Source organism: Tetrao urogallus (genome assembly GCF_951394365.1).
Source record: "Tetrao urogallus genome assembly, chromosome: 2".
In the NCBI taxonomy this organism is placed as follows: Eukaryota; Metazoa; Chordata; class Aves; order Galliformes; family Phasianidae; genus Tetrao; species Tetrao urogallus.
In genome coordinates this window covers 94,749,076-94,774,160 of record NC_136814.1, presented here as the reverse complement: position 1 = coordinate 94,774,160, position 25,085 = coordinate 94,749,076, and the positions used below count along the sequence as shown (strand labels likewise).

Here is a 25,085-nt window from a genome sequence, read left to right as displayed (position 1 = left end):
TGTGGTTTCAACAGGGCTTGTGATACGATCTTCATGTTTAAGTATTCTTAGTTAATATCATATTTATTTAAGCATTATAAATGAGTTACTTAATAGCCAGTTTTTCATGCAAATGTAAAAGTGGGTAGACTCAAGCAGATTAACTACTAAGCTGGGTTAATACCAAGATATAATGGTAAATATTGTGCTGTTGTAGTGAGAAAGCCTGATAGTACCATAACAGCCTTTAATAAAACCTGTGGGGAAGGATATTGGTATATACCCAAAGATGGTGATTTACCTTTATGGTTTGATCTCCTGAAGAGGAATGAACAGATGCAACTTCCTCATGATCTAGATCAATGGAGATAATTTTTGGTAGCAGCGATTTACAAAATTCTTGTGCACAGAAGGAACGCAGGCTTATTTCTTTACAGATGAGAAAACTGAGTTGTAGCTGCTGAAAGGCCAGATAATTTCACTTCTCTCACAAATGTTCGATAAAACCCATTTCCTCTAATCCCCACTGTGTGATTTGGTAGCAACTAGAAGATGCAACCATTGCAGAAGTATGCTGCTTTAGAACAGGAGAAAACATTTCTCATCATCCCTAGAGGAAAGTTAGAAAAATTCATAAATTCCCTACAGTGGCATACTGATGAAATGAGGTGTCTTTATCTCCAGCGTGTAGCAGGTAGGGAACAGCTATGATCTGGGGCCTCTGTCCCCATGGGCAAATACACTGCCTCAAAAGCATTGAACGCATTTATCTTAGTTTAGATAAGGTTGGACTTGATAATTCTTCAAAGTCCTCACCCTGAAGAGGTTTTAAAAGCATCTTTTCCCCTTTCCTATGTGTATTTTCTATCAATTAAAAGAAGTCTGCAGTGCCTTTCTGAAAGCTTGCAAGAGTGTGACACAGGCACTGAGAAGATGTGAAAAAGCATCAGGGGAAAGGCACCGACCTCTGAGAGGCTGGTGGTTGGAGTGAAAAAATCATGGAGGCTTCCTTGTACACTGCATGCTTGAGACAGGCGTATTGCCTGCCACATTATGTAGGGGGAAAGCAACTCCACACATATGTATATGGATATACTTGAACCTATTTTAAATATGCCAACTCCTTAACCTCTAGCTCTCCAAAAGTACAGGTCATATTTCACTGATTAGATTCTTCTATTTGAGTTTTTTCCCTTATTTTGGAACACATCAGTGGCGTGAAATCTTTTATTAGGCTAATCACCTGTCTTTAGTCCCTCCTTGTTAAAGTTAATTTGGACACACTTGGTCACTGCTTCCTCCTGACTCGAGGAGAAAGCTATCTACCAGGATTTAGTACCTGAGACCTGTTATGTTGTGGCCTTAAAGGTTAAAGAACTATTCAGAAAGCTTCTACAACTATTTTTAAAACACTTTTAACTGTAGATAAAACTTGGGCTGTAGTACTGAGAAGATAGGACAGTGTAATGGTGGGGAAGAGAAAATGCCTGAAGTCATGGGCAGTGCTTTGTCCTTCAGTTTCTTTCCTTGGGTCTGGATGAAGGAGGTTGACTTTCGGCTGTGAAGATGAGGAATGAAGAAGGTATTCTTCAGGTTGTAGGAGATACCTATTTGCTGTATCCATCTCAGCTTGAAAGACAAATGCAGTTTTTAAGACCTAAGTATCTGTATGTCATAGTTCCTAGAATCAAATGAAGACAACAGGCTATCTTCCCTTCAGATAAGAAGTATTTCCAAGAGTCATAGAATTGAGTGAGGTTTGATATCACTTCCTCCTCTCCCCCCACCCCCTCCCCTTTTTTTTCTCTTTGTGTGTGTCTCAAACTTGACTGATTTAGATATCTAACTAGAAAGCAGACTCCATTTGAAACTTTCCTTATGCTTAGATCAAATGTAAGGGCTCGTTTCCATGGATTTGATGGCATCAAGGGGCAGGCTTTGAAGGCAATCTTTCTGTGAGTGAAGGAGGATCTTTCCTTCTATATAGTCCATATAATCACTTATTTTTACACAGTGTGTTGTAATATCTGTGTTACCTCTACACTTTCATTAAACTGGGATGGAGATTGGCTTTTGGGTTTAGGAACCGCTAGGAAGGAATGTAATTGAAGAGGGATTCCATAAGCTTAATTTCCCTTAGGAAGTTATGTTTTATAAAATAAGTGAATGCTTGCAGTCACTAAGGAAACTTGCCGATGTGAACAGCAGAGATGGATGCACATGCTGCTGTCTGAGCTAGAGGCAGACCTGCAGGAGGAGCTGAAGCAGCCATTTCGGCAGGCGCTGCTGGCTGCTCTAAACCAGGCCTGTCTGAAGGAAGGAGCTCAGCTTCTTCTGTGCCCCCACCCTTGGACTTGTGTATTTTGTAATTATTTCAAGTGTTGAAGGTTCTACTCACTTCTACAGCAATACGAATTCTGCAAATTGCTTTTCAGGAGTAGGCCAGCAAAGTGCTGGGTACTGCAAGAACATAAATCCAGCCTTGCTGCTGAATGTAGCCTTGGCCTGCCCCTGGCTGCTGGCAGGGCTCCGGGTTCTGGGCAGGGACTCTTGCCTGTTGTGCCTGATTCACTGGACCTTGTTTGTAGTCCTTACTTACAGCACGGAGGTACCTTTTAAAGGTCTGCATTGGGCTTTGAGCAGCATAAATCTGTCTTAGGCTGTGTTCATATTACATATCAGAGGTGTATGACCCTGGGTTACTGCTGTGTTAATGGGGATTGGATTTTAACTTCCCAGACAGGGAGTAAAGGGTTCTGAAACCTGCAGACTTTGAAACCTGAAGAAATGTGAGGGAACTGTGTTTTCCACCACTTATTACAAGCCTTCTTAATGCAGTCATGAAATCCATGTGGTTTCAGGTTTGAACACTGTTGGATATAACTGAGGATATATAAGTTTGTAATTTTGTCAACAGTAAGAAATGATTGATCCAATTCCAACTAAAATATTATGTGACATAATACTTCTGAAGTTACTTGAGGACATAAAGAAAAAGATTATACTGCAGCATGAGGGTTGCTCTACTGAGTAAAGCCAGTACTAATTAATAAGTGTCGTTTAAGCTTTTCTTTATTTTTCCTTTTCTCTGTGCTCTTTTCTAGGTATGTTTCGAAAAAATGAAGATTTGACACCATCGCAGAGGTGTTTGGCTGTAAGGTAGTGTTTCAGTGATCTGAGAGTCTGGTTTTGGTGGCAGGAAGAAGCTGATGGTTTGTGTGCTTTATTAATGCTGTGCAGAAATGCAACAGCTCTTGTTCAGGATTGAGCGTTTACGAACTCGGCTAAAACAGATCCATGCATTTTATGTTTGTAACTTAATTACAGGCATCTATTCTGCAAAATATCACTATGGAATATTTTTCTACAGTGTAAAAGCTAAGTTCTATGCGTCATATGCAAATTACATCCAGACAGGAGACTAGTTAACATTTAGTACACATATAAAGTAGTTGGCAAAGGAATACTTGTTTCTGTTTTTCAGCATTTAACTTACCTGTTTTCCTTTCTCTATTCAGGAGACTTGCTAATATTATGTTGTCCTGGCCTAAACAGTCTTGACTTGAGGAATTTTCCTCAATTTAGGTTGTTGCCAGCTAACACAAACCTTTGTTTACTGACTCGGTTATTGAGGAAAAAGGAAAACATAAACAATTGAACAAGCACTTCAGGGAAACACCCTTCCACCTTCTTCCCCAGGTTCAGCGTCAGGTCGAGGACGAAGTCACAAGAGTTAAAGACATCATTCTGAAAATGCTCAGTATGGATTGGAAAGCGATGCTATGTTTAGAGTATTTTACGTTGTGATTACAAAATATGCACAAACTGCTTTTCTGCATTTGGGTTTTACTGCAATTAGAGTAAGCAATGACATGCAGTATGACTTCTCCTGCTGTGGAAATTCTGTGGAACTACACATTCCATCTCACAAGCTGCTTGTCTTTGAATTACAGACGCATGCCAAGTCTACTGGAATATTTAAGTTACAACTGTAATTTCATGGGTATCCTGGCAGGCCCGTTATGCTCTTACAAAGACTATATTACTTTCATTGAAGGCAGATCATACCAACTGCAACAGTCTGAAGCAAATGGGAAGGAAGATACAAAATATGAACAAACGGATCCTTCTCCAAATGTAAGATGTATGACTCTGACTCTTGCAGTGCTGATGCTGATGTAATCATTGCATGAAAAGCTTGGTTTGCACTGTTTGTTTACAGGCATAACTGCTGAGCTGTATCTGGAGTTCATTCATCAACAGTACAGTTCTCTGTTCAGAAAGTTAAATACTTTCTTTTTAAGCTAGGTTTTCTCCATGGTTTCCAGTCTGGATCTTGTGGACAAAAGCAAATGAAATTGGTGCTTCCTAACAAGCCTATATGGTAAAAAGCCATCTTTAGATGAAGCAGTTAATGCATGTTTTCTTCAAAGTGTACACTGCGTGCAGTAAAGACATACTGTATGTCTTGTCTTTTGAAAGTGGATGAGACTTAACAATTTCAGCAAAGTTTTATGAAAGTTCTCAAATTCTATTGTTTTCTAATGTTTTCTGCTCTGCATGGAGCAAGCAGCAAACATTCACATGCATTAAGTAGAAAAACAATCATGGAAACAATTTTTCCTGCTTTTATTTGTGTAGAGAGGTGCTGAAGCTCAATGTTATTTTTTGCCTTCATCTGAAGATGTAGTAAAACATAGTATGCTAGTATACTAGTGATAGCTGCATGGCTAGCCATCCATACAGTGTATTGCTTTTCTCTCTGTTCTTCTATTGGAAAAGAGAATACATACGTGCAGAAGAAAATCCATTTGATCCTACCTTACTGAAGAGATTGCATGGTCTGAATTAAAAGCTCCCAGAGCTTGTTCCTTTTCTTATTTAATCCAAAGAGTTTAATGTTGAGGGTACTGAATATTACCACTCTCTTCATATGTTCTTAAATAGGAGTGTGTCTATCTTTTACGTTTGTGTCTAAGATGATTAGTATTACGTATAAAAAACAGAATTATTACGGAGTCAACTGGAGCACTTTGCATTAATGGCTTTCACTGACTCCAGGAACAATTACTTGTTTCCTGCTTGTCTTTGCTAGCAGTTGCTAGAGCAGATGAAGGCATTCCCACAGCTGCTCATCACATCCTGCTAGCTGGAGGATTCCGTCCCCTAGCGAATAGAACACTTAAGTGCTTCTCAATCAGTTGTCATCTCCAGCCACTTCCATTCTTTGAATGTGGGTGAGGACATTTTGCACATTCTGTTCTACCAATCTTATGTGGTTGTTGTAAGTTGCACCACAGAAATATAAACAAGTGGCTGGAGAATGATAATATTTTAACCTGCTCTGCATGTTGGCAAGCTGATGCAAGTGTGCTGTTGAGGAAGTCGTCAAGAAGGGAGAAGGACAAATGAGACTTGCTTGCATAGACTGGCACTTCATAGTCTGTCCATAGCCTGCACTTGTGTGTCGTATGGGCTAGGTTGCAAACTCTTGGTTTTTAAACAATCTTTTATCTTATGTACTAAGCTCCTATTTCTGAAGAAAAATATTATGAAGTAAGATAAATAGACCTAACCCAATCTGCTGGTATCAGGACTTCTGAACATGCATCTGCTGTTTGCCTAGTTGGGCTTCATAGCTTTTTACCACATAATCTTTCTAGTGACCCAAATAAAGTCAATACAAACAAAAGTAAAACTATAACAGATTCTTCTTTCAGGTAAGCAGTTTTTGCTAAAGTGTATTGCTCTCAAATTGCTTGATGTTTTTTGCAATTTATGCTGTGTTAGATTTTGACATAAAAAATAAAAGAGAAGTTGACTCTGCTGTTGATACTTCATCTCCCAACTGGCATTAGAGAAATCTGGCTGTGTTTTATAGCACCAGAGAGTATTCTGTGCTTTTGGAGAAATGTGGATGATATAATTTGTTCACTGCATTTGCTGCATCAATCAAACAATTCATTGTTTTGTTCTAGAAGAAGAACGTTTAAATCCCATTAACTTCATGTTAATGTCTTAAATTTGTGCCTAGATTCTCACGTTACCTTTAATGTCAGTGTAAATTGTTAGGTAACTCAGAAAAATGAAGTGTAATGGGGATTGGCAAATGTTAATGTACTAAGTGAAAAAAAAATCCTTCAGTTGAGTTTACAATAAGCTTCTTGTTAAATATAATTTATATAACAGAAGTAGTTTGTGCTGGCCTCCTCCCCTCTCCTGTGTGTCGATTGCATGATACCAACTAGGTTTAGTATTTTTGCTGTGTTCATTGCATGTTAAATGAATCGAATCAGCATATTAAAACTCATTTCTTATGTCCCTCCTATTGTGCCTTTTTGCAAGCTATCAATTGTTGGTGCTCAAAGTGGTGTCAACTCTCAGAAATTAATATCTGTCTTTGTAAGTTTCTTTTTATTATGGCTACCCTTAACATACGAGATGCCTGTCAGCAGATATCTGCTTTCTTGCATATTCTATAGACTCTTCCTATAAATTAAGAAAGTTCTGGGTTAATTACATGTAATTTTTAACTGAGGTGCTATCCTGCACAAAATGATGCACTTTAACGTAGTTCAGTATTATACTGAAATCCTTATTTTTTATCAGCCAAGAAGAAAAAAATATTCAGATAAGGCCTAAAGCACCTTTTATACTTCTTGTTTGTATTCATATGCACAGTACTTCTCCATGCAGCGATACATCTACGTGCACTCAGCGTTTATTGCTTCAATTAGAAAGCTGTTCCTGAACTCCTTTCGCTAGTCAGGAATCCAGCTTTCAACCTACTTGCATTCCCAACCAATTAATGCACATTTGTTTTTGCCTTGGCACTCTCCTAGCCTAAATAAGTTTTTTTCCCTTCACAATATTATCCATATTTCATATTTTTCATACAGGTATGCCTAATTTTTGTTCATCAGAGCCAAATGAGCCAGGCTCTTCTTCCTTCTTGATGAAAAATAAATTGTGTATTCTACTTCACATGAGGTGAAAGGGACCCATCCTGCAGCTTCTGTTCTAGCAGTTCATGAGCAGAACAATTACTTTGGACTGTAGTTTCTGAGTTATTCCACAATAAGTGAGTTTTACTTTTTGACTTGATGCACTGAAAAGTTCGGAGGGCGAATGAAACAAAATTTCAGACTTCTTAGAATTAGTTTCTTCATCCTGTAGAGACTGACCAATCCTCCTGTCAGTGTGGAACCCTGTTTATGCTTTGGCAAAGAATAACCAAATGGCAATTGCACTAACTGTGGTGTCAGGTGTGGATTCCTGTTTGCGTGTAAGATTATTCAAAATTTGAGTGCTCTAAGCAAGCCAAGCCTCAGGCTAGAATGTAATGATCTGTTGAGTCCAACCCAAGTATCAACTTGTGGCAGTGGCTTCTGAGTTGTGTACCTGTCACAGAGTGCTGGTGAGCGTTTCATGGCACAGTGATCTGATTCGAGAGGTTGATCCCATGCAAAGCTAGTTTGTCAAAATAAGTAAATAAAAACAAAACAAGGCAAATACCCCAAGGACTGGTATTTCTCTTCATTTGCTTCCTGAATCTGACCCCCCCCAGAAGGAAAAGAGCAAAAACGTGTAGCCAAGGTGAGGAGAAAAGGCAGGACTGCTTTGTTGCAGTGCAGCCTGTATTTGGACTGTCCTTCAGAAGGGCTGCTTAAAGCAGGCCTGGACCTGCAGCTCCCAGTCCTTGTAGAAGATTACGTCCAGTGTTGTTTGCTGAGGACTTCAGTGTGCCTCCCTATGCCTGGGAGTGGTGTCAGCAGGCTTGGTTGGGGTTCTGGGATTGTAATTATATATGTGAAGTAGTACTGGTTAAAAAACAAAAACACAAACAAAAAAAGCCATTAAGTAACATGCCATGCTGCTTCTGGATGTTATTATCCTTTTTCCTGTACTTTAATGTTGCTGCTAAAAAATTATAAATGGATATAAAATAGTAGAAATACATCATTTAAGTAAATAAAAACACCATCCTGCTATGGTACATACAAGTTCTGCAACTACAGATTGAGAACCTCAGGGTTTATTTTTCAAAGGTATGTCTACATGAGTTCACTGTTCTTTCTTAAAATGAATTTCATTGGGAACCTGCTGCTGTTCCTTCAAAGAAGGGCTTTCACCTCCATGATTTAATTGAAAACCTGCAGAGAGGTACCAGTGCATTTTGGGTTGATGATACAGAGTGTGTAAAGATGGACAAGCAGTGGCAATGGACAAAAGGGAGAACAGTACTTACTGTGTGTCACGTCATGTCTGTGAGACCTCGGTACTGTGCACCTTGCAGAAATCCTTGTGTTCATTTGGGCACTTACTGCTGCACTATGGAGCAGAACAACTGTTTTGGAGCTAGGTATTTGTAGCTATGCTGATTGAAGTAGGACTTTAAGTACTGGAAGCAGGATGGGCAGCAAAAGGATTGTGAGTGTCTTTATTCAGTGCTTCAAAGAAAAATAGCTATATTGATTATTTTCCTGTCGAGTTTAGTGTCATAGAACTATATATTAAAATTGTAATATTAACATTTAAATACTGAGTTTGTTTGTGATGAAAACTTGAGAGTTGGACCATTTACAGACAGTTTGCAGTCTTCTCTTTGAAGTGCTTGGTTCGGGTGCTCCTTTAGGAGCTTGCCCACACTGGTAAGCACCCTCGGAAGATGGGTGAGACTCCTGACTCAAAGCAGTGCATGTCAGGCATTATTGCTCTGTGCATTTTATAACAGAACCTTAGCAATCCTGGTGTCCTAAAAGTAGCACCCTCTTTAGAGTGGTGGTTATAGCTAAACTGAATTTTGAGGAAATCTGAGTCCAGATTCAAGCTGAAGAATGTACTTTTTACATGTCTGTGATCATGTTATTTGACTCCTTATCACTTGATCATTCTAGGTGGGCAAACAAGGCATTATAGAACTGAGGTGTTTTGGCTGTCAATGCATAAATTATTTCAGCATTTTACTGTTTTAGAACTTAGGTATTGCGATAATTGGACACAGATAATTGATGTATTGAGTTGGGCAGCAACTAAACATCTGTATTATGCCAAAGGTTTCAAAAATGAACTAAAATTTAGTCATTCTTTCTGGAATCTCTGCAGTAATTGCACGTGTCCAGTGCAAAGTTACATGCTCTGTGTTACGATGTTTTGGCAACTTACTTGTTTGGGTAATTTGACAATGAGATAAAAACTGGGGTTGCAAAAGAACTTCCTGTTATTGAAAGGGATTCTCAGGGGCTCAGTGTGGTTGAATTCAATTTGCTGAGTTGCCAAAAGCAATGGTACTCACACTGTAATAGAGATAAGGATATTTCTTGAACACCTCTAAAATGCTACCAAATATTTTAAGTACTTGGTAGTAAATATTACTGAAAATCTGGCACATATATTTACACCTGTTTAGGAAAGACTAACTCCACCTTACCTTTGTTTTCAGAAGACTAACAAAACCTGAAGCTTACAAAGTCTCTTCTCTTAAACTTTGCAGATAGCTGTGGCACAGAAGCTCTTAATCTGTGGACTGTCCTTACTCTTTCACATGACTATTACAAAAACATTGCCTGTGGAATACAACATTGATGAGAACTTCAGAGCTACAGCATCGTGGCCTGTAAGGGTTTTCTACCTATACTTGTCTCTCATGGCTGCCAGACCCAAGTATTATTTTGCATGGACTTTAGGTAAGTGTGGAAAAAAACTACTCTGTATTGAGTTTCATTTGAGATGTTGCACCAACTGTGTTTTAAAAAGAGACAGTGCCCTCTGGAGGCCTCATGAAAACATTGTTAGATGTAAATATTGCGAGGCATTGTCAAAGATACTGAATGATGTCTCTTTCTTGTGAAACAAAGCCTATCAACCACAGCACTAAGCACAGTGTTGTGACAGTGTGGCAAATGAGATCACGGAATACTGAACAAATCTATGGGAAACGTGAGGGTTTTTGAAGAGTGATATTGTTTTAATGAACAATGTCTTTTTTGCTTTTTGAAATGTGTACTAAAACTAGTCTGATTTACGATCCTTGGAGTTCTAGACATATCTGAGAAGTGGCTTTAAAACTTTCTGTGATTAGTTATCAGTAATTTGCTTGATGTTATTATTCAAGCATGAAGAGAAAATGAATAAATTGAAATTCAGATGTATAATTGTGTTGTTAGCAGCAGATACAGTGGTATTTCCAGAATTGGGTTGATGATGCTTCATTTTTAGTCTCTGTTCACTAAAAATTCTATTTGACAAGTGGCAGAACACCCGTGGTCCCTCATCTAAGATACTGAATAGATGATACGGTTTGAGCAGTGTTTTGCTTTTTGCATCACGTTCTTTAAAAAACAGAACAAACAAAGAAAAAGCAAACCCAACACACACTAACCAAAATGCTGTATGTATGTAACTTGGCATGCTGGATGTGTCTCACAAAACAGATTTCATTGATTTCCTCCTTCAGTTTTACATTATTTGTTGTGTAGTTTTTTTGACAAAGCATCTGTGGGAAACAATGCAATAAAGAAAACCTTAGTGTGGCAGAGGGGCATGACTCATTTACTGCTTTCTGGTCACTGAATGATGTGCTTTCAGCATGTCTGGATATAGCAATTTTGGAGCTTGTTGCAGAACGAAATATTTTTGAATATTGTGCTCTTAAACACCAGTATCAGCATCTGTCAAAAGCAGGAATCAACTGAAAAATGAATAATTTTCTACTCTTTCCCCCATCATTCTTCACATGGATTTCTACTTATGTTTGCTAGCAGTGAAGAGTTAGTTTGTTTTTGGTAGAGTAGTGAAAAAAATAAATGACATCAATTCTGTACTTCCAGCTTGCTAACTCATTTTTTTCAACTTTCTCCTTCAATTTTATCTCATCTAGACTTCTAATAGTGTGAGCAGAATGTGCAAGGCTGGATGTTATGCTTTTGAGCTGTGTATTGCTATTCTTTGCACTTAGAAGAAATCTGTTCGTAAAATGATTTAGAATAAATACTAAATGCTGGTTAATAAAATGAGTAACTGTAGTCTTTCTGCTCTAGCTAGCAAGGGATTGTGATTCAGCTGTTTTTGAGAACTTAAAATCATTGTCTAATATTTGAAGTTGACATCAGTGATATGACTGCGTGCATCTGTACAGGTTAGGGGCTGACCTGCTGGAAAGGGCATGTGCAGAGAAGTACATTTGTGTCCTGGTGGACGGAAGGCTGGCCATGAGCCAGCAGTGTGCTTTTGTGGTCAAAAAGGCCAATGGCATCCTGGGGTGCATTAAAAAGAGCGTGGCCAGCAGGTTGAGGGAGGTGATCCTCCCCCTCTACTCTGCCCTGGTGAGGCCTCATCTGGAGTACTGCGTCCAGTGCTGGGCTCCTCAGTTCAAGAAAGAAGGGAACTGCTGGAGAGGGCCCAGCAGTGGGCCACAAAGATGAGGGGCTTGGAGTGTTTCCCTTGTGAGGACAGGCTGAGAGACTGGGGAAGAAAAGGCTTACGGGGGAGCTTATCAATGCCTGTGAATATCTAAAGGGCGGGAGTCAATGGATGGGGCCAGGATCTTTTTGGTTGTGCCCACTGACAGAACAAGGGGCAGTGGGCACATACTGTAACTTAGGAAATTCCATATGAACACAAGAAAGAACTTCTTTAATACGAGGGTGACAGAGCACTGGAACTGGATGCCCAGAGAGGTTGTAAAGTCTCTTTCTTTGGAGCTGTTCAAAACCTGCCTGGATGCTTTCCTGTGCCACCTACTGTAGGGAACCTGCTTTAGAAGGGGGTTGGAGTAGATGATCTCCAGAGGTCCCTTCCAACCCCTAGAATTCTGTGATTCTGTGATATCAGGTGTATAGCAACAAATTTTATTGCTTTGTGCCGAGGGACATGGTTTAGTGGGAGCTATTGGGAATAGGTGAACGGTTGGACTGGATGATCTCTTAGGTCTTTTCCAACCTTGGTGATTCTATGATTCTATGATTCTAAAAGATAGTTATTAAAGTTGTTACTGATGAGGGAAAAAGTGTAAATTACACTGTATTAAATCAAGAGTCACAAATCCCTGTTCCAGACTTGTGAACGTTTGGAGAATCAGCTTCAGGAAAGGAACAGAGCGTTTGGGTTGATCTTTTATTTTCTGAGTGCTTTAGATTGGTACCTTCAAAAAGCTGTTGAGAAGAAAGGAAAATGCATAGTAATGATACATAAGTAAATGTATAATACAGATTCCTTCAACATAGTAATAAAAGTTGAGCAAATTCCTAATTCCTCGCCAGTTGTGGATTAAGAGGTGACAATCTGAATAGAGTGCTTCAGATGAGATCTGAGTTCACACACAGGGTTAATGTCCTGCCACTGGAGGACCTGCACTGCACTGCTACTGGAGAGCCTTTTGACTATGTTGCGTTCAATTCCTTAAGGTTAAATTGTGAGAGGAATGGGCCTTCTTTTCCCCAGGGCCATTTGTATTGCCAGGTGCTCCATGGTGAGCGCACAAAGCTGAGGCAAGGGGCTGTGTAAGAGAGAAGAATATCTGTACTGTGAGATAGATAATGATACTATTCACACTTTTGCTTTCATAGAAGGTTTTTAATTGAAAGTGCCTATGTAAGCATGGATTCTTTGGTTGTTCAAGCATCTGATACAGTGATCGTCTACATTTAAAAATAATACGCATAGGCCTTAAAATGTAACATATTTTGAACTACCTACCTGTTGTGTAATGCACAATACAGGCAGTTTACAGTTTGTTTCTTCTTGTCTCATTGCAGCAGATGCAATTAATAATGCAGCAGGATTTGGGTTTAGAGGCTACGACAAAAATGGAGTTACGCGTTGGGATCTAATATCAAATCTGAGAATCCAGCAGATAGAGGTTTGTTCATTGTTGTTCCAAATAAAATATATGGCCACGTAGGTATTTAATTGTAATTACATTAACTTTTTCTGTACATTTTGTTTATCAAGATGGTGTGTATGCTTTAAATCAGAAATGACACATTTGTACTCTTAGGGAAGGATCTTAGAATATCTTTTACTTGTCAGCTGACTTCTAAAATAGTGTGTGGTTATAAACTGCTGAGTAAACTCTTTATTCAGCTCATTTCAAAATAGGTTTTTCGTGCAGTTCATGTGCTAGAATTCAGGAATGTTTTGTAACGTTTTACAATTACTGACATAATTGTTTTGGTTTTCTTTTTCAGTCTTCCACAAGCTTCAAGATGTTTCTTGATAACTGGAATATCCAAACAGCTCTTTGGCTTAAAAGGTATTTATTTCTTTAGGGCAAGCTCTTCTGTGCTGAAGTTCCTTTAAGTAAGATGTTTTTGAAGAAAATTTAGCATTTAAAGCTAAAGCTTACAAAACAGCACAGTTGTTTAGGAATTGCATGGAACATTCTTCCTATAATGCCTGTACTAAAGCCTCTGAATTCAGATCACTTAGCGTAAAATGTCTGCTAATAATAGAAACTACTTGACTTCTTCAGTGGTCATGGGAAACCTGAAAGTATTAATATGGAGGAGTTTTTTTTTATTTTATTTCCTCTTGCCATTCAAAGCTGTTTGTGTTGCTGAAAGCAGTAGGCAAAGCATTTAGCTTTGGCTGCCAGCCTGTGTAGGCTGGGAATTTTTTAGCCACGCAGTGATGCAGAACTTTCATCCAGTCTGTGCAAGAACTTTCTGTGCTCCTTCTGTAATGGGTGCATGGCAAATATCAAACCCCACTGTGTGCTATCAAAAAAACATTTACAAATGAATACCCCCTAGATGCATTTTTTTCTTGTCTGGGAAACAGAGTGTCTAGTGATCTAAATCATTGTGCTTCCACCACTTCTTTGTGGTAAACAGAAACAAAAACAAAAAAGCATTCTTGAGGGTAGCACACAGGTTTTGTTAAGCTTTGCCTGATGGCTGTATAGGCAGTCTTTTTTCTAATTCTATTTCTATAAGTCTGATTTAATTTAGATCCCCCCATCTTGGGATCACTCAGAGGACTTTCTCTCCTATTGTAGGATGACTGGCAACACCATGTCACTTCCATCAGATTTCATTGTAGTATGTGCTCTGCCTTCCATAATTTCTTCTCTAAATATTTTCCTGACCTAATAATAAAAATTAAAACAAACAAAAACAAAAATAGAGATATCATTGGATTATTCTGGCTGAGTCAATTGGCATCAGCATGTGTCAACCGCCAAGAAGAATTAATGCATGAATTTATTTAGAACAGTTGGAGAAGAATCTTTGAGGATAATCTGAATACGTACTGATTCCTTCCACAGGAAAAAGAGAGGAAAGTGGAATATTTTCTTAAGCATTCATTTTTAGTAAAAGATTGTTTTAATGTCTGCGTACAAGGACCATAAATAGTGGTGCAGAGTATGTGTTACAATTACCTATACTTTGTCAGTTGTAGTGCTACATCCGTTTTAATAGAAAAACTCACATATTTAAACATAATATTTAAACTCACATATTTAAACACTTTGAAACTCATATATTTAAACATATAAACACTTTGAATATGTCACTTGTTTACCATTTAAAAGAAGGTAAAAAACTTAGGTATTTATCTCCTAAGAGATACAGAAAAGTTGGACATAAACATTGTTTCTGTGTTGGTTCTTTTTGTATCTTTGGAAGAGGAGCCATCATAACTGTGAATTCCAAATCCTGATTGTGTGTAAAAACTTTGTAGAACTGTTAAGCAGTTAACTGATCTGCACATCTTAGGGATGTTTCAGAAGCACTGTAGATCACAAAATAAAGCAGTTCAAAGGTATTATGGTTAGAAGGACGCATGTTAAAATAGATTTTTGATGATGGGGCCCTGGGCAGCCTTGTCTGGTATTAAATGGGGAGGTTGGTGGCCCTGCATGTGGTGGGGAGGGTGGAGATCCTTGAGGTCCATTCCAACCCTGGCCATTCTGTGATTCTGTGAATCTGTGATATTTACACAGTAGCAACATATATACATATATATTATATAATACATATGTATATATATCTCATTATAGTTTTCCTCCCTGGGAAATTGCTCAGCCTATTCATTTTCATTTTTATTTTTCCAAAGGAAACACGTAATTCTGTTTGCAAAACCTCTGGGCTTTTTGTTTCTCTATTCTAGCTTCTTTCCAGGTTTCCTCTCTGTAAGAACAGTGAATGTAGTACTTCTGTAACCTTCAAGGTCTTTCCCTGGCTTTTTTATAGGCAGAATGAATGATTTGAATGGATTAATTACAATTCTTTTCTTTAGATAGCACTGCTACTAGTTCATCAGTATTACCTCTATCTTTTCTTTTGCAGCACCGATCTACTGTTTGCTTATGCTCAGCTGATAGTCACTGTTGATTCATATTTATGATCAGCTGTATTCAGTAATATTACATGGACAGTTTTCTATCTTCCACTTTTCTTAGATATTCTAAGACTTTGGACTTCATGTTGGTGATTTTAGAACATCATTCAAATCTGCCAAGATCTCTTTGGATTCTAGTCCTTTATCTGCTGAGAAAACAATGCACGCCTCCTCCATTTCACCTTCCCACTCAAAAAAAAAAAAAAAGAGAAGGGAAGACAGAGTGAAAAATAAACTTGTTAGCCTGCCACCCAAGCTAGTAATGAAAGCATAGAACCAGGCCAAGGCAGAGCCTTGCTGAATAGCTGACACGTCTTCCCAAAACTAGAGGAAATCATTACTAAATATAACAAGCCATATTTGAACAGATTTTTGCAGCCTGGACCCCTATTTCCTTGGTTTGCTTTTAGAAATGTTAAATGAAGTGTTTCAATGGGATCGTTGACAAAACCATGGAGGAATTTTCAAGCTTACATTTAACTCTCTTAAAATGAGGCCTGATGATTTTTCCTGACCTGTGCTGGTAGGGCTAAAATTTGGTTTGTTTATGTAGTTAGTTTTTCTTAAGCTCCTGAATTCTTTGCAGGGGAAAATCTACTTAGTTAAAGCAGTTTAACTAAACCAAAACAGAGATTGAAGCCGTTTACTGATATAAACTAACAAGACCTAATTAACCAGCAAGCAATGAAATACACATTCAAGATTCAAATCATTACTACAGCAGGTAATGTTTTGCCAGTGCATAGTGTTATGGTTTAATGAACAAATGTATTCTGTGACTAATCTCAAGGAGTTTAAAAAATACATGTGCATGACCACAGTTACAGGCAGCCCACCCACACTGTGAAGGACACGTGTGTTACAAAAAACACCTCTGTTTTCCAAGTGTGGCTCCCTGCCTGTACACAATGTTTTTGGGAGAGGAGGGGTCTCAGCTTGGTGTGAACCTGCTGACTCACGTGGCAGTTAGAGAAGCACGCAGCATCTTCACATGCATGCAGCTGATAGGGTAAGATGTTGCACCCTATGCACAGCATACTGCACTAACAGTCCCCTGGTTGGCTGCAGCCTTTATGATGCGTTCCAGCTCTGTCTTGGCCTTGGCAGAAGTCGTGATGCTGGTGATGACTTACAGCAGTGCGAAACCAAGTTTGGATTCCAAGGTGTCTCCTCAGCTGTCCCCCAGAGATGTCATGCTGCTTTGTACTTCTTTTTAGGCTGATACCTTCTTTGTTTCAAAAGTCTTTTGGAACGTTCCTGGTTACTGTTTAATCTGGCCAGTGTTGCTTTCTTCCTTATTTTGGCAAATGTCCTCAGTCTGGTCTATTATGCACACAAACACCTGCACCCTTCTTAGGTCCACGTTTTTATCCTAATGCTTGTTAGCAAAGTGCTTTTGGCAAGAGGAGGGGACTGTCCTGGTACGCCACACTAAAGAACTCATAGGGTAAAATTTGCTGCATCTGTTTGACTGCAATAAGCTATCGTAGCAAAATACACTTTTGATATTTCACTGTCCAGATTCCATCTCTTTTCCTTTCACTCTTTAACACTGACTGTATTATTCGGTCTCAAAAATCTTTTATATATATGAAAGTAGTAGTAAAGTAATTACATAAGTAGTAAATGTTTTGACTCTGTGTATCATAGCCTTGTCTTCCCCTTTCAGTAACAGATCTACATTCTCTTCTTTCTGTCACTTGCTACGTATTTATAAAACCTTTCTACATGTTGGTATCAATGGCCTTTTTTAATTAAAACTCATTTTTGTTTGCTAGTCTTAGATTTCTGTTCATGCCTGCTTTGTGCTGTTTACTCTTAGTTCACTTTGGTATGCATCTGTTTCCATATTTCTTTTTGGTTTTCTATTTTCTATTGCTTTTTGGTTTTCAGATCATTAAAGAACTCTAGATGAAGCCATATCAGGACCTTACCATGCTTCCTATCATTGTTCCACATCATGATGGTTTGTCACTGTGTCATTTAATGCTGTCTTTTAGCAACTACTGCTTTTCTTGGATTCCTTTTTCCCTTCGTCCTTCTAGAACTCCTCACCGTAGGCCCTTGCTTAGTAATTCAAGGTTTCTGTTTTTAAAGAGCAGAGTTCAGCATTCTCCTTATTTGATATCCTCACGTTCCTCAAGTCATTCATCATCATGCTCAAAACTGCCCTACACACGTGTGTGCAACTGCAGTATCTCTGTTACTCAGAATTGAAGGAGTTGTTACTTTTCCCCTTTGCCCATAAATGGCTTTCGTTTTATGAAAAATATATATCAGACTCATTGCAAGAGTTTAATAGTTTCTGGCTTCTGGTCCAGCTTTTCAAACACATTTTTAGATGACTTAAGACCCCTTATTGATACTGTCTTTGGATGCTGCTGTGCAACTTTGCTATAAATAAGCACCATAAAGGATGGCATTGAGCATAGATAGCACTGAAGGTTTAAATCTGCAGCTGTGAGCAGCTTTAGGCATTTTCTGTAAGTCTTAATGTAGTGGCATTATTTTTAAATAACAGAGATGAGCCTGCTGAAAGTATGAAGGTATAAATGACAACTGGGAAGGTTTGTTAACAATCTGTCTCATGTTGTTTATCTTGATTTGTCTTTCATTTGCTAGAGTGTGCTACGAGCGAGCCACCTTCAGTCCAACAATCCAGACATTCATCCTTTCTGCCATTTGGCATGGGGTTTACCCAGGATATTACTTAACGTTTTTAACAGGAGTGCTAATGACGCTGGCAGCACGAGCTGTAAGTATCAACCAAACATCTTAACTCATAAGTAGTTTTGACAAAGAAAAGTGAGATCACATGAGCAAAGTTCAGGGACAGCTCATGGGGAGCAGCTGTGTTTTCTCAGCAGGATTTTGCAAGCAAATTCAGCATAAGAAATAATGAATCCAGCATAGGAATTAATGAATCTTTTTATATCAGTCCCATTTGATATTAGTTGTTTTATTAAAAGTTCTGAAGTGTGTCATTAGAACTAATATTTGGAGTATTCTGTTGGTTTTTTGGTACCCCCCTAGTCCTAAAATACACCTTTGTAGTGAACATATGAAAGTGGTTTACTACGTAGGATCTTTTCAGCAGGAGCGTTCTGGTTTTCATTTGTTCCAAAACTGAGTGGTTACAGAATGGCTTCATAGAATAGAATGCCTGCCACCCTCAGACAAGGAGTCTTAAGATGCACTGGATTTAGGGGAGATGGGTGCCTGTGCATTGTTTTGCTTAAATGTGGCTAAAATACTTAGAATCCCTGTGCTGGATTAAACATGCTGCCCTAAAAGGCACGGAATTTCAATGACTTCTTCAGAAGTGAATGGGTACTTTGAATGGTTCAAAGATGTCTGTCCAGACATTTCTATTCTTCTTGTGTTTTTTGTGGAAGTACAACAAATTCTATGCAATAAAGTAGCACTAATTAATTTATTACTGATCTAACTTACTATTATACGGGTGTTTTTTTTAGATCAGAAACAACATCAGACACTATTTTGTTGAATCTCCTGCTGTTAAACTATGTTATGATATTATAACATGGATGACAACGCAAGTAGCAATAAGTTACACAGTTGTGCCATTTGTACTGCTGTCTGTGAAACCCTCTTTCACCTTTTACAGGTAAGCACCTTCTCCCTGTTTCCTTTTCTTTAACTAAAAGGAAATGAATTTATTTTCTGTTACAGCACTAGATTCTGTGGGGAAGACTTTATTTCCATTTTCCCCTATTTTTTCTTTATTTTAAACAAATATCTTAGGCACAAAGTACTGTATTTGAGTGGGTCTCAACAACTTGTTCTTAAGCATCCTGAAAGACTGCTCATCATTTTCTTCAGTGATTGGTTTTATTTGTTTTCCAGCTCCTGCTATTTCTGTCTTCATATCGCCAGCATCCTGGTGTTGTTGGTATTTCCATTGAAAAGAACTCAAAAAGGAAATAAAAAGCATGAAAGCGTCCAGCCAGCGTGGTCCAAAAAACTAGAAGAAGAAAATCTTTTGCAAAAGAACAGTTATTCCACAACAAATAATAGTTTCAGTCAGAAAGAAGAAATAACCTGCAGATATGAAGCACTAAAGCAGTGATTGAGGAGTATTATGATCAATATATTTTGTATGTTTTCAGAAACCCATTTTTAGCACCTTTTAAAGGGGTTTGTATTTGTTTGCAAAGATGTTTAGTATGACAAGAATGCATTACCTAGGAAAATCACATACAATAGCAAGACTGGAAACAAAACAGATTAACCCCTCCCATGCCATGTCCCGGTGGGTCACGCCTTATATGAAGATATTACCATTCTTTCAATGGGCACTCAGGACTTGCAACGTATGTCCATAGGGTCATATGTGTGCCCTCTGCTGAATGTACGTTGTGTATCCCAAGGCACTGATGGGGTGAAATGAAATCGTGTCAATCTAGGATTAACAAATGGAAATTGATTTTTCCAAATGAATGACTTGCCTTAAACCCTCTATTTACTGAAACATTGTTTCTAAGCGGTATTTTCAAGTCTGATTTTGTGGAAAGTATTTCAAATATTTAATACTATATGCTATAAAGAAGATAAAATATGAAATGCAGAGTCATTGGAAGGTTTTTGAACCTCTTCTCTAAAAGGGAATTGCAATAAGCATCTCAGTATTTGGAGGGTTTTCTTAAAGTATCTCAAACAATTACAGTACATTATGGAACTGTAAACATTACTGATGCCAAATCATAGTTAGGTTTCTGTGACAGAATCTAATGAAGCATAGCCCTTCTGAACAGATTAAAAAAAAAGTCATCTCAAGCTTCTCCTTTTCCAGGGCTTCACAGCTCTAGGTTAGGTTTCCTTTAATTTTGAGTACATAAAAACAACAAAAAACACCACTGAGTGGGCTTTGCAGTTGGGGAAGGAAAGGCAGCCAAAGGATGCTGAGGACAATGTGCAAGCACCAAAACTTCAATGGAAATTTGTTTTTACCCTTAAGTACCAGAAATGTTTGTCCTAGAATATAATTGTTTTATCAAAAAAGAAGTTTTAGTACTTAAAAAAAAGTAATTTTGAGTTTTAAGGCATACAGTAGTTGATGATGCTAGCAGTAATTAACTTGAGATCTAGTTCACAATCAAATATGAAATCACCATGATGAACAAGATCTGTATGCTTGATCATTGATTTTCCTTTAGGCAAAGAAGTGTATGAACCGGGGGAAAAGATTTTTCTTTAAATTAGAATGTTAGATGCAGGTTTCACATGGCACTTGTAGGTAAAATAATGAAAGAAAGAAATGTGTGAGAATGTGTAACTGACTGAATCATGGCAGAAAGTCAAGGGAATGATGCATTGGTTCTGTCTGTGCCAGACCATGTGTTGAGATGATGGTCACTGCTAGAGTACTGTTTTAAAGGGCTACATTGTAATTGTTTGTATTCTGTGTTATCTTTTTCTTTTAGTAAGCACAACTGCTTACCCACACCTACGGGCTCTAAAGGTAAAACAAAGTACTGCTGGGGAAAAATCACACGGCTCGTTGGGTAACCTATGAACGAGTGAAAACAAATATGTCATACTGTTTTGATCCTGATATTTTTGATCAAACATCTGGCACCAGTGAGGTCAGTATTCCCACTCCAGGGTCAATGTTGCATTCCAGGGAAACTGCGGTGGTCGTTCTCAGCTCTGGGGGCACTGCTGTGCAGAAATATCACAGTATTTGTCCCGTTTACTCTCCAAAAACCAAATCCTCAGTCAAGTCTCTGTGACCTCACTGTCGTAATTCTGTGTCTGGCCTTTGGCTCCTTGCTTGAAACTTCAGGAGGAAAACATACTTTTTGTTGTTAGCACTTAGCATACTTCTTGTAGGTTAGCACTAAATAACTAACTATTTAAGTAACTAATTAACTAATTAACACTTGGAAAGGTGGAACCAAATGTGAAATGAGTCTTAGATAGGCAGGGATGTTTGTTGTTTCAGTGACAGCTGTATTATCTTAAAAAAAAAAAAAAATCAGGTTTCTGAATCCTTATGTTGGTCATTCAAGCAGGCTTCCCCTTTGCATGGGGCAGCCACTGTCATCAGATGTGTTTTTGAAACAGCATTTTTTCCTCCATTGTTTGTAAATAAGGGCACACTAATTTCTTTATGCTTATTTATCCTCACTGGAGATAGAATCAGGAAAAATGTTGTCCACTTTCTGTTCTTGGAAGGATATTTACATTAAATAACAAATGGAACTGCAGTCTTGTAGGTGAGTAGATTTGGGGTTGGTTCTTTTAGTATTTGCTGCTGTTGAGTTTAAATTCTCCTTCTAGTTGGTGCAGGCCACGTATCTCCTCAAAGGAAGTGGGCTTGGATGCCAGTGCTTCTGATGTGCCATTTTCCATTAATATTCTGGTACCCCTGTTTCCTTCTTTTGGCATGAGTGCCGCTGTGTGCAATGAAAGCGTCTGAGTTCTTGATTAAGAAAGATGAAAACAGTTGTAAGCAACCCCCGGAAAATAAGCTGAATTAGGCTGTGAAGTCTGGTACTTCGACATGAGCAAATGCACAGATACAGTTCTGTTCAGAGGTTTATTTATGTAAGTTAAAACAGCTAAGAGAATACACTCATGCTTTAGCTGGTCACGCACAGCGAAGATGGGTTTCAGAATTGGACGTGACAGGGCTCTGTGTGCAACACAATTAGTTTATTTCTTCACGATTTGAACCCCGTAAATAATAGCAGCATATGAAAATGACAATTTTGTTCTGCCTAGAATTTCCTTGGACGTGCAGTGTCCTAGAGTTTAGTTTTTAAATATCACTGTCAAATATAGAAGTACTCATAACCAATGTGCTCTTCATGTACATGAATTCTCTTGAGGACTGTCACAAGAATGGGCCATGGGGGTTTTTTGTTGCTTTTTTTTTTTTTTTTTAAGTGGCGGCACTTGAGTTTTTGTTATTTTCCCTCCACTTTGCTAGTTTTTTGCCTTGCTACGGCAAATGGAAATGTTGCACTGGATCCTTTTTATTCATTCAGTCGTAAAGATAAGAGCAGCCAACCCAGATGCTTTAGATAATTTTCAGGTTTTACCCACACGGTTTCATAATAATGACTTTGAAAAGGTGGAGGTGATTTACTACATATGACTCTTTCTGAGAAAAATAGTAGAAAGCAAATTGCTTAGAAACACTTCAGACATGAAAGAAACATGGTTTTAAGTATTCTTTCACTTAATGTATATCCAAAAGATAAAAGTCTTTTCTGTGTTCCAGATCAGCACTCTTTGGAAAGATAACATATCGTTCATGATATTATGGTGCTTTGCTGATATCTGCCTATTGTGAACAGTTCATCCAGACACTTAATGAATTAATATTATTTACTAAATGCAGTCATCCTGACAGTAACTATTTGCTTGCATAACTTTTCTTTAATGCTTCTGTATTAATGAAAGAGATGTATTATATATATTTAAAGAATAGTTTCAGTGGTGCCTACTACTGTTCCATTAGGGAAGCTTTGTTAGCTACACATCTACATCAGTGCCCTTCAGGAAACTTATTTTTCTGTGGCTATTCCTTAAGGTGACATGTAGACAATATTTCCATAACAAGTGACATTTGAAAACATGCTTTCATGTAAAAAACATATTATCATGTAAAAATACTGGTCCTCATTTTAATGTGCTCTTAATAACAAGGCAACAAAGACAACTTTGCAGTTTTAATTTTAAGTGTATTCCGTACTCTCCACTGACTTGTGATATGAGTTTTACCCATAGAGTATATTATATATTAAGAAATTGTACCTTTTTTTAACTTCCTCCCTTCCCCCTACAGGAATAAGTAGTACAGACAGAAGCACTGTGTTTGTCTGGCACACACACTTGGTAGCTGTGCCCCTTCTTAATAGCGCTGATTTAGTTAGTGGTAAAACTTCTGATGTGGCTGAGATCTGGTTTTGCAAACAGCCCTCTGAGAACTTGGCCTCCTGTCAAATTCATATCAAAAGTAATTTTAGCAGTCTGCATTTTTCTCAGGAAAAAAATTATTGTCAATTGCTTTAAATACAAGGTCAGATGGATACTCACGTTCACATACAGATGTGTTACAGTTGCTTACGTGTAAACTTTCACTTGTTCAGCTTTCTAAGTCGGCCTTGAAAGATGGAGAAAGGATGGGTTATGATAATTTTAGGCTTTCATTCCCTTTGCCCTTAGTTCTTTCACTGTGTCGGTTTCACTGGCACAGCTGCCCAGAGAGCTGTGGGTGCCCCATTCCTGGAGGTTCTCAGGGCTGGGCTGGGTGGACCTCGAGCAGCCCATTTGCAATGCCAGCCCCTATTCTGCTCACGGTCAGGATGGAACACGTGCCAGCACAGGGGGCTGTGCAGTGCTAAGCATGTCCCATTGGAGCAGAACTGGCAGGGGAGCTTATGGCAGCCGCAGCTGTGGCTGCTCTGTGCTGGGTCTGCCTGAGCTGCCATGTGTGTTGCAGTCTTAACCCAGACGCTTCACAACCACCACCAGATCCTGGCATCTGCAAAGCCACCCTGCCATGTTATAGCTGCACGTGTTGAAACAGCTGCTTGGCGTGGTTGAAATTAAGTGATGATTATTTTTTTAATTTCTTAAAAACGTTTTGAGAATAGCTTTTTGTATACTTTTAATAAATTCTAGCTGTCAACTGTAACAATTTTCGACCCCATTAAATAATACCTAAAACAGGACTTTGCTCCCGTCACAGCTATACAAATATTCAAAAGCAAGCTTTGCCACTTCATCCTGTTCTGTGAGTCAGCTATGTGTGTGTCCAATGACTTTTGGCCTGGTTTTGGTCTTAGATGTTTGTAGATTGCCTGGATCCCTGTGCCTATCCATATAAACCTCGTGAGCTGGCAAGCTGTAGTTGCCAGGAGTGTGCATAAACAGATGTAGCTGAGGCCGTACTGCTAGTTACGTGATCTTGGCTTGGGTGCGCCTGCTGGGGCCTGCTTGGTCTGCTCCCACAGTGCTGAGCTTCTACGTCTAGAAGTGAGAACAGAATTCACTGCTTGCAGTTCAAGTGGAAAGTTAAGGGCTGCTTTCACTTTGGGTGTTCTGCTGTAGACCATTGGGCTGCCGATAAAGGACTGAAATCAGAGTTGGAAATTGCAGGGCCACTTCTGGAGGGCCTTTTTCTACTGATAGCGACTGAGCACCTTACTCCTAATGAGCCTTTTGGCTAAATAGGCCTCAAACAGTCCCTTTTGTTTCAAGGCAAACAGCCCACGCTGCACTGACATCTAAGTGTCCCCACAACACAGCAGGAGCAGCCAGCCGTGGTCTGGGCTTCAGTCAGACTCAGCAGCTCCCTTCTTTCCTCAGCAGTTCCCCCTTCCTGCAGAGCTGTGATCTGAGACAAAAAGCAGTGAAATGTGGCCCCTGGAGACCTGCGGTCCAAATAGTGCAACACTGCACATTAAAGATGCAGCCAAATGTTGTGACAATAAGTAAAAGGAGGATTTGCTTACATATATTTTGCCTTTTTTTCTATGTTTACCTTTACATTTTTCCTGTGTACCTTTTTTGCCCAGTGGTATTGACTGTTTCTCTGCAGCGTCTTCTGATGTGTCATACCGTGACAGGTGTCAGAAGGGACACAGCACTGCCGGATGATCATTCTGACATCCCACACCTCAGATGTGTTCTAGAGCAGTTAGAAGAGAGCATTTGAAATGTATGGAATGAAAAATGGTGCAGGACTAGTGAATATAGCATTGTTCAAAGATGTGGTAATAAGTTATTCC

The 25,085-nt window shown here is 38.8% G+C and overlaps 1 protein-coding gene across 1 annotated transcript in view; it reads left to right on the top strand.

Moving 5' to 3' along the window:
• Positions 1–19,411, top strand: part of MBOAT2 (membrane bound glycerophospholipid O-acyltransferase 2) — a gene marked incomplete at both ends in the record, with an annotated part of 83,399 nt that extends 63,988 nt beyond the window's left edge. The window contains 8 exons of the mRNA XM_079532830.1: positions 3,084–3,138; positions 3,933–4,116; positions 9,473–9,665; positions 12,735–12,838; positions 13,167–13,231; positions 17,944–18,076; positions 18,798–18,949; positions 19,189–19,411. Coding sequence (XP_079388956.1) covers positions 3,084–3,138; positions 3,933–4,116; positions 9,473–9,665; positions 12,735–12,838; positions 13,167–13,231; positions 17,944–18,076; positions 18,798–18,949; positions 19,189–19,411 — 1,109 coding nt within the window. The remainder of the gene's footprint in view (positions 1–3,083; positions 3,139–3,932; positions 4,117–9,472; positions 9,666–12,734; positions 12,839–13,166; positions 13,232–17,943; positions 18,077–18,797; positions 18,950–19,188) is intronic.
• Positions 19,412–25,085: the final 5,674 nt, after the last annotated feature.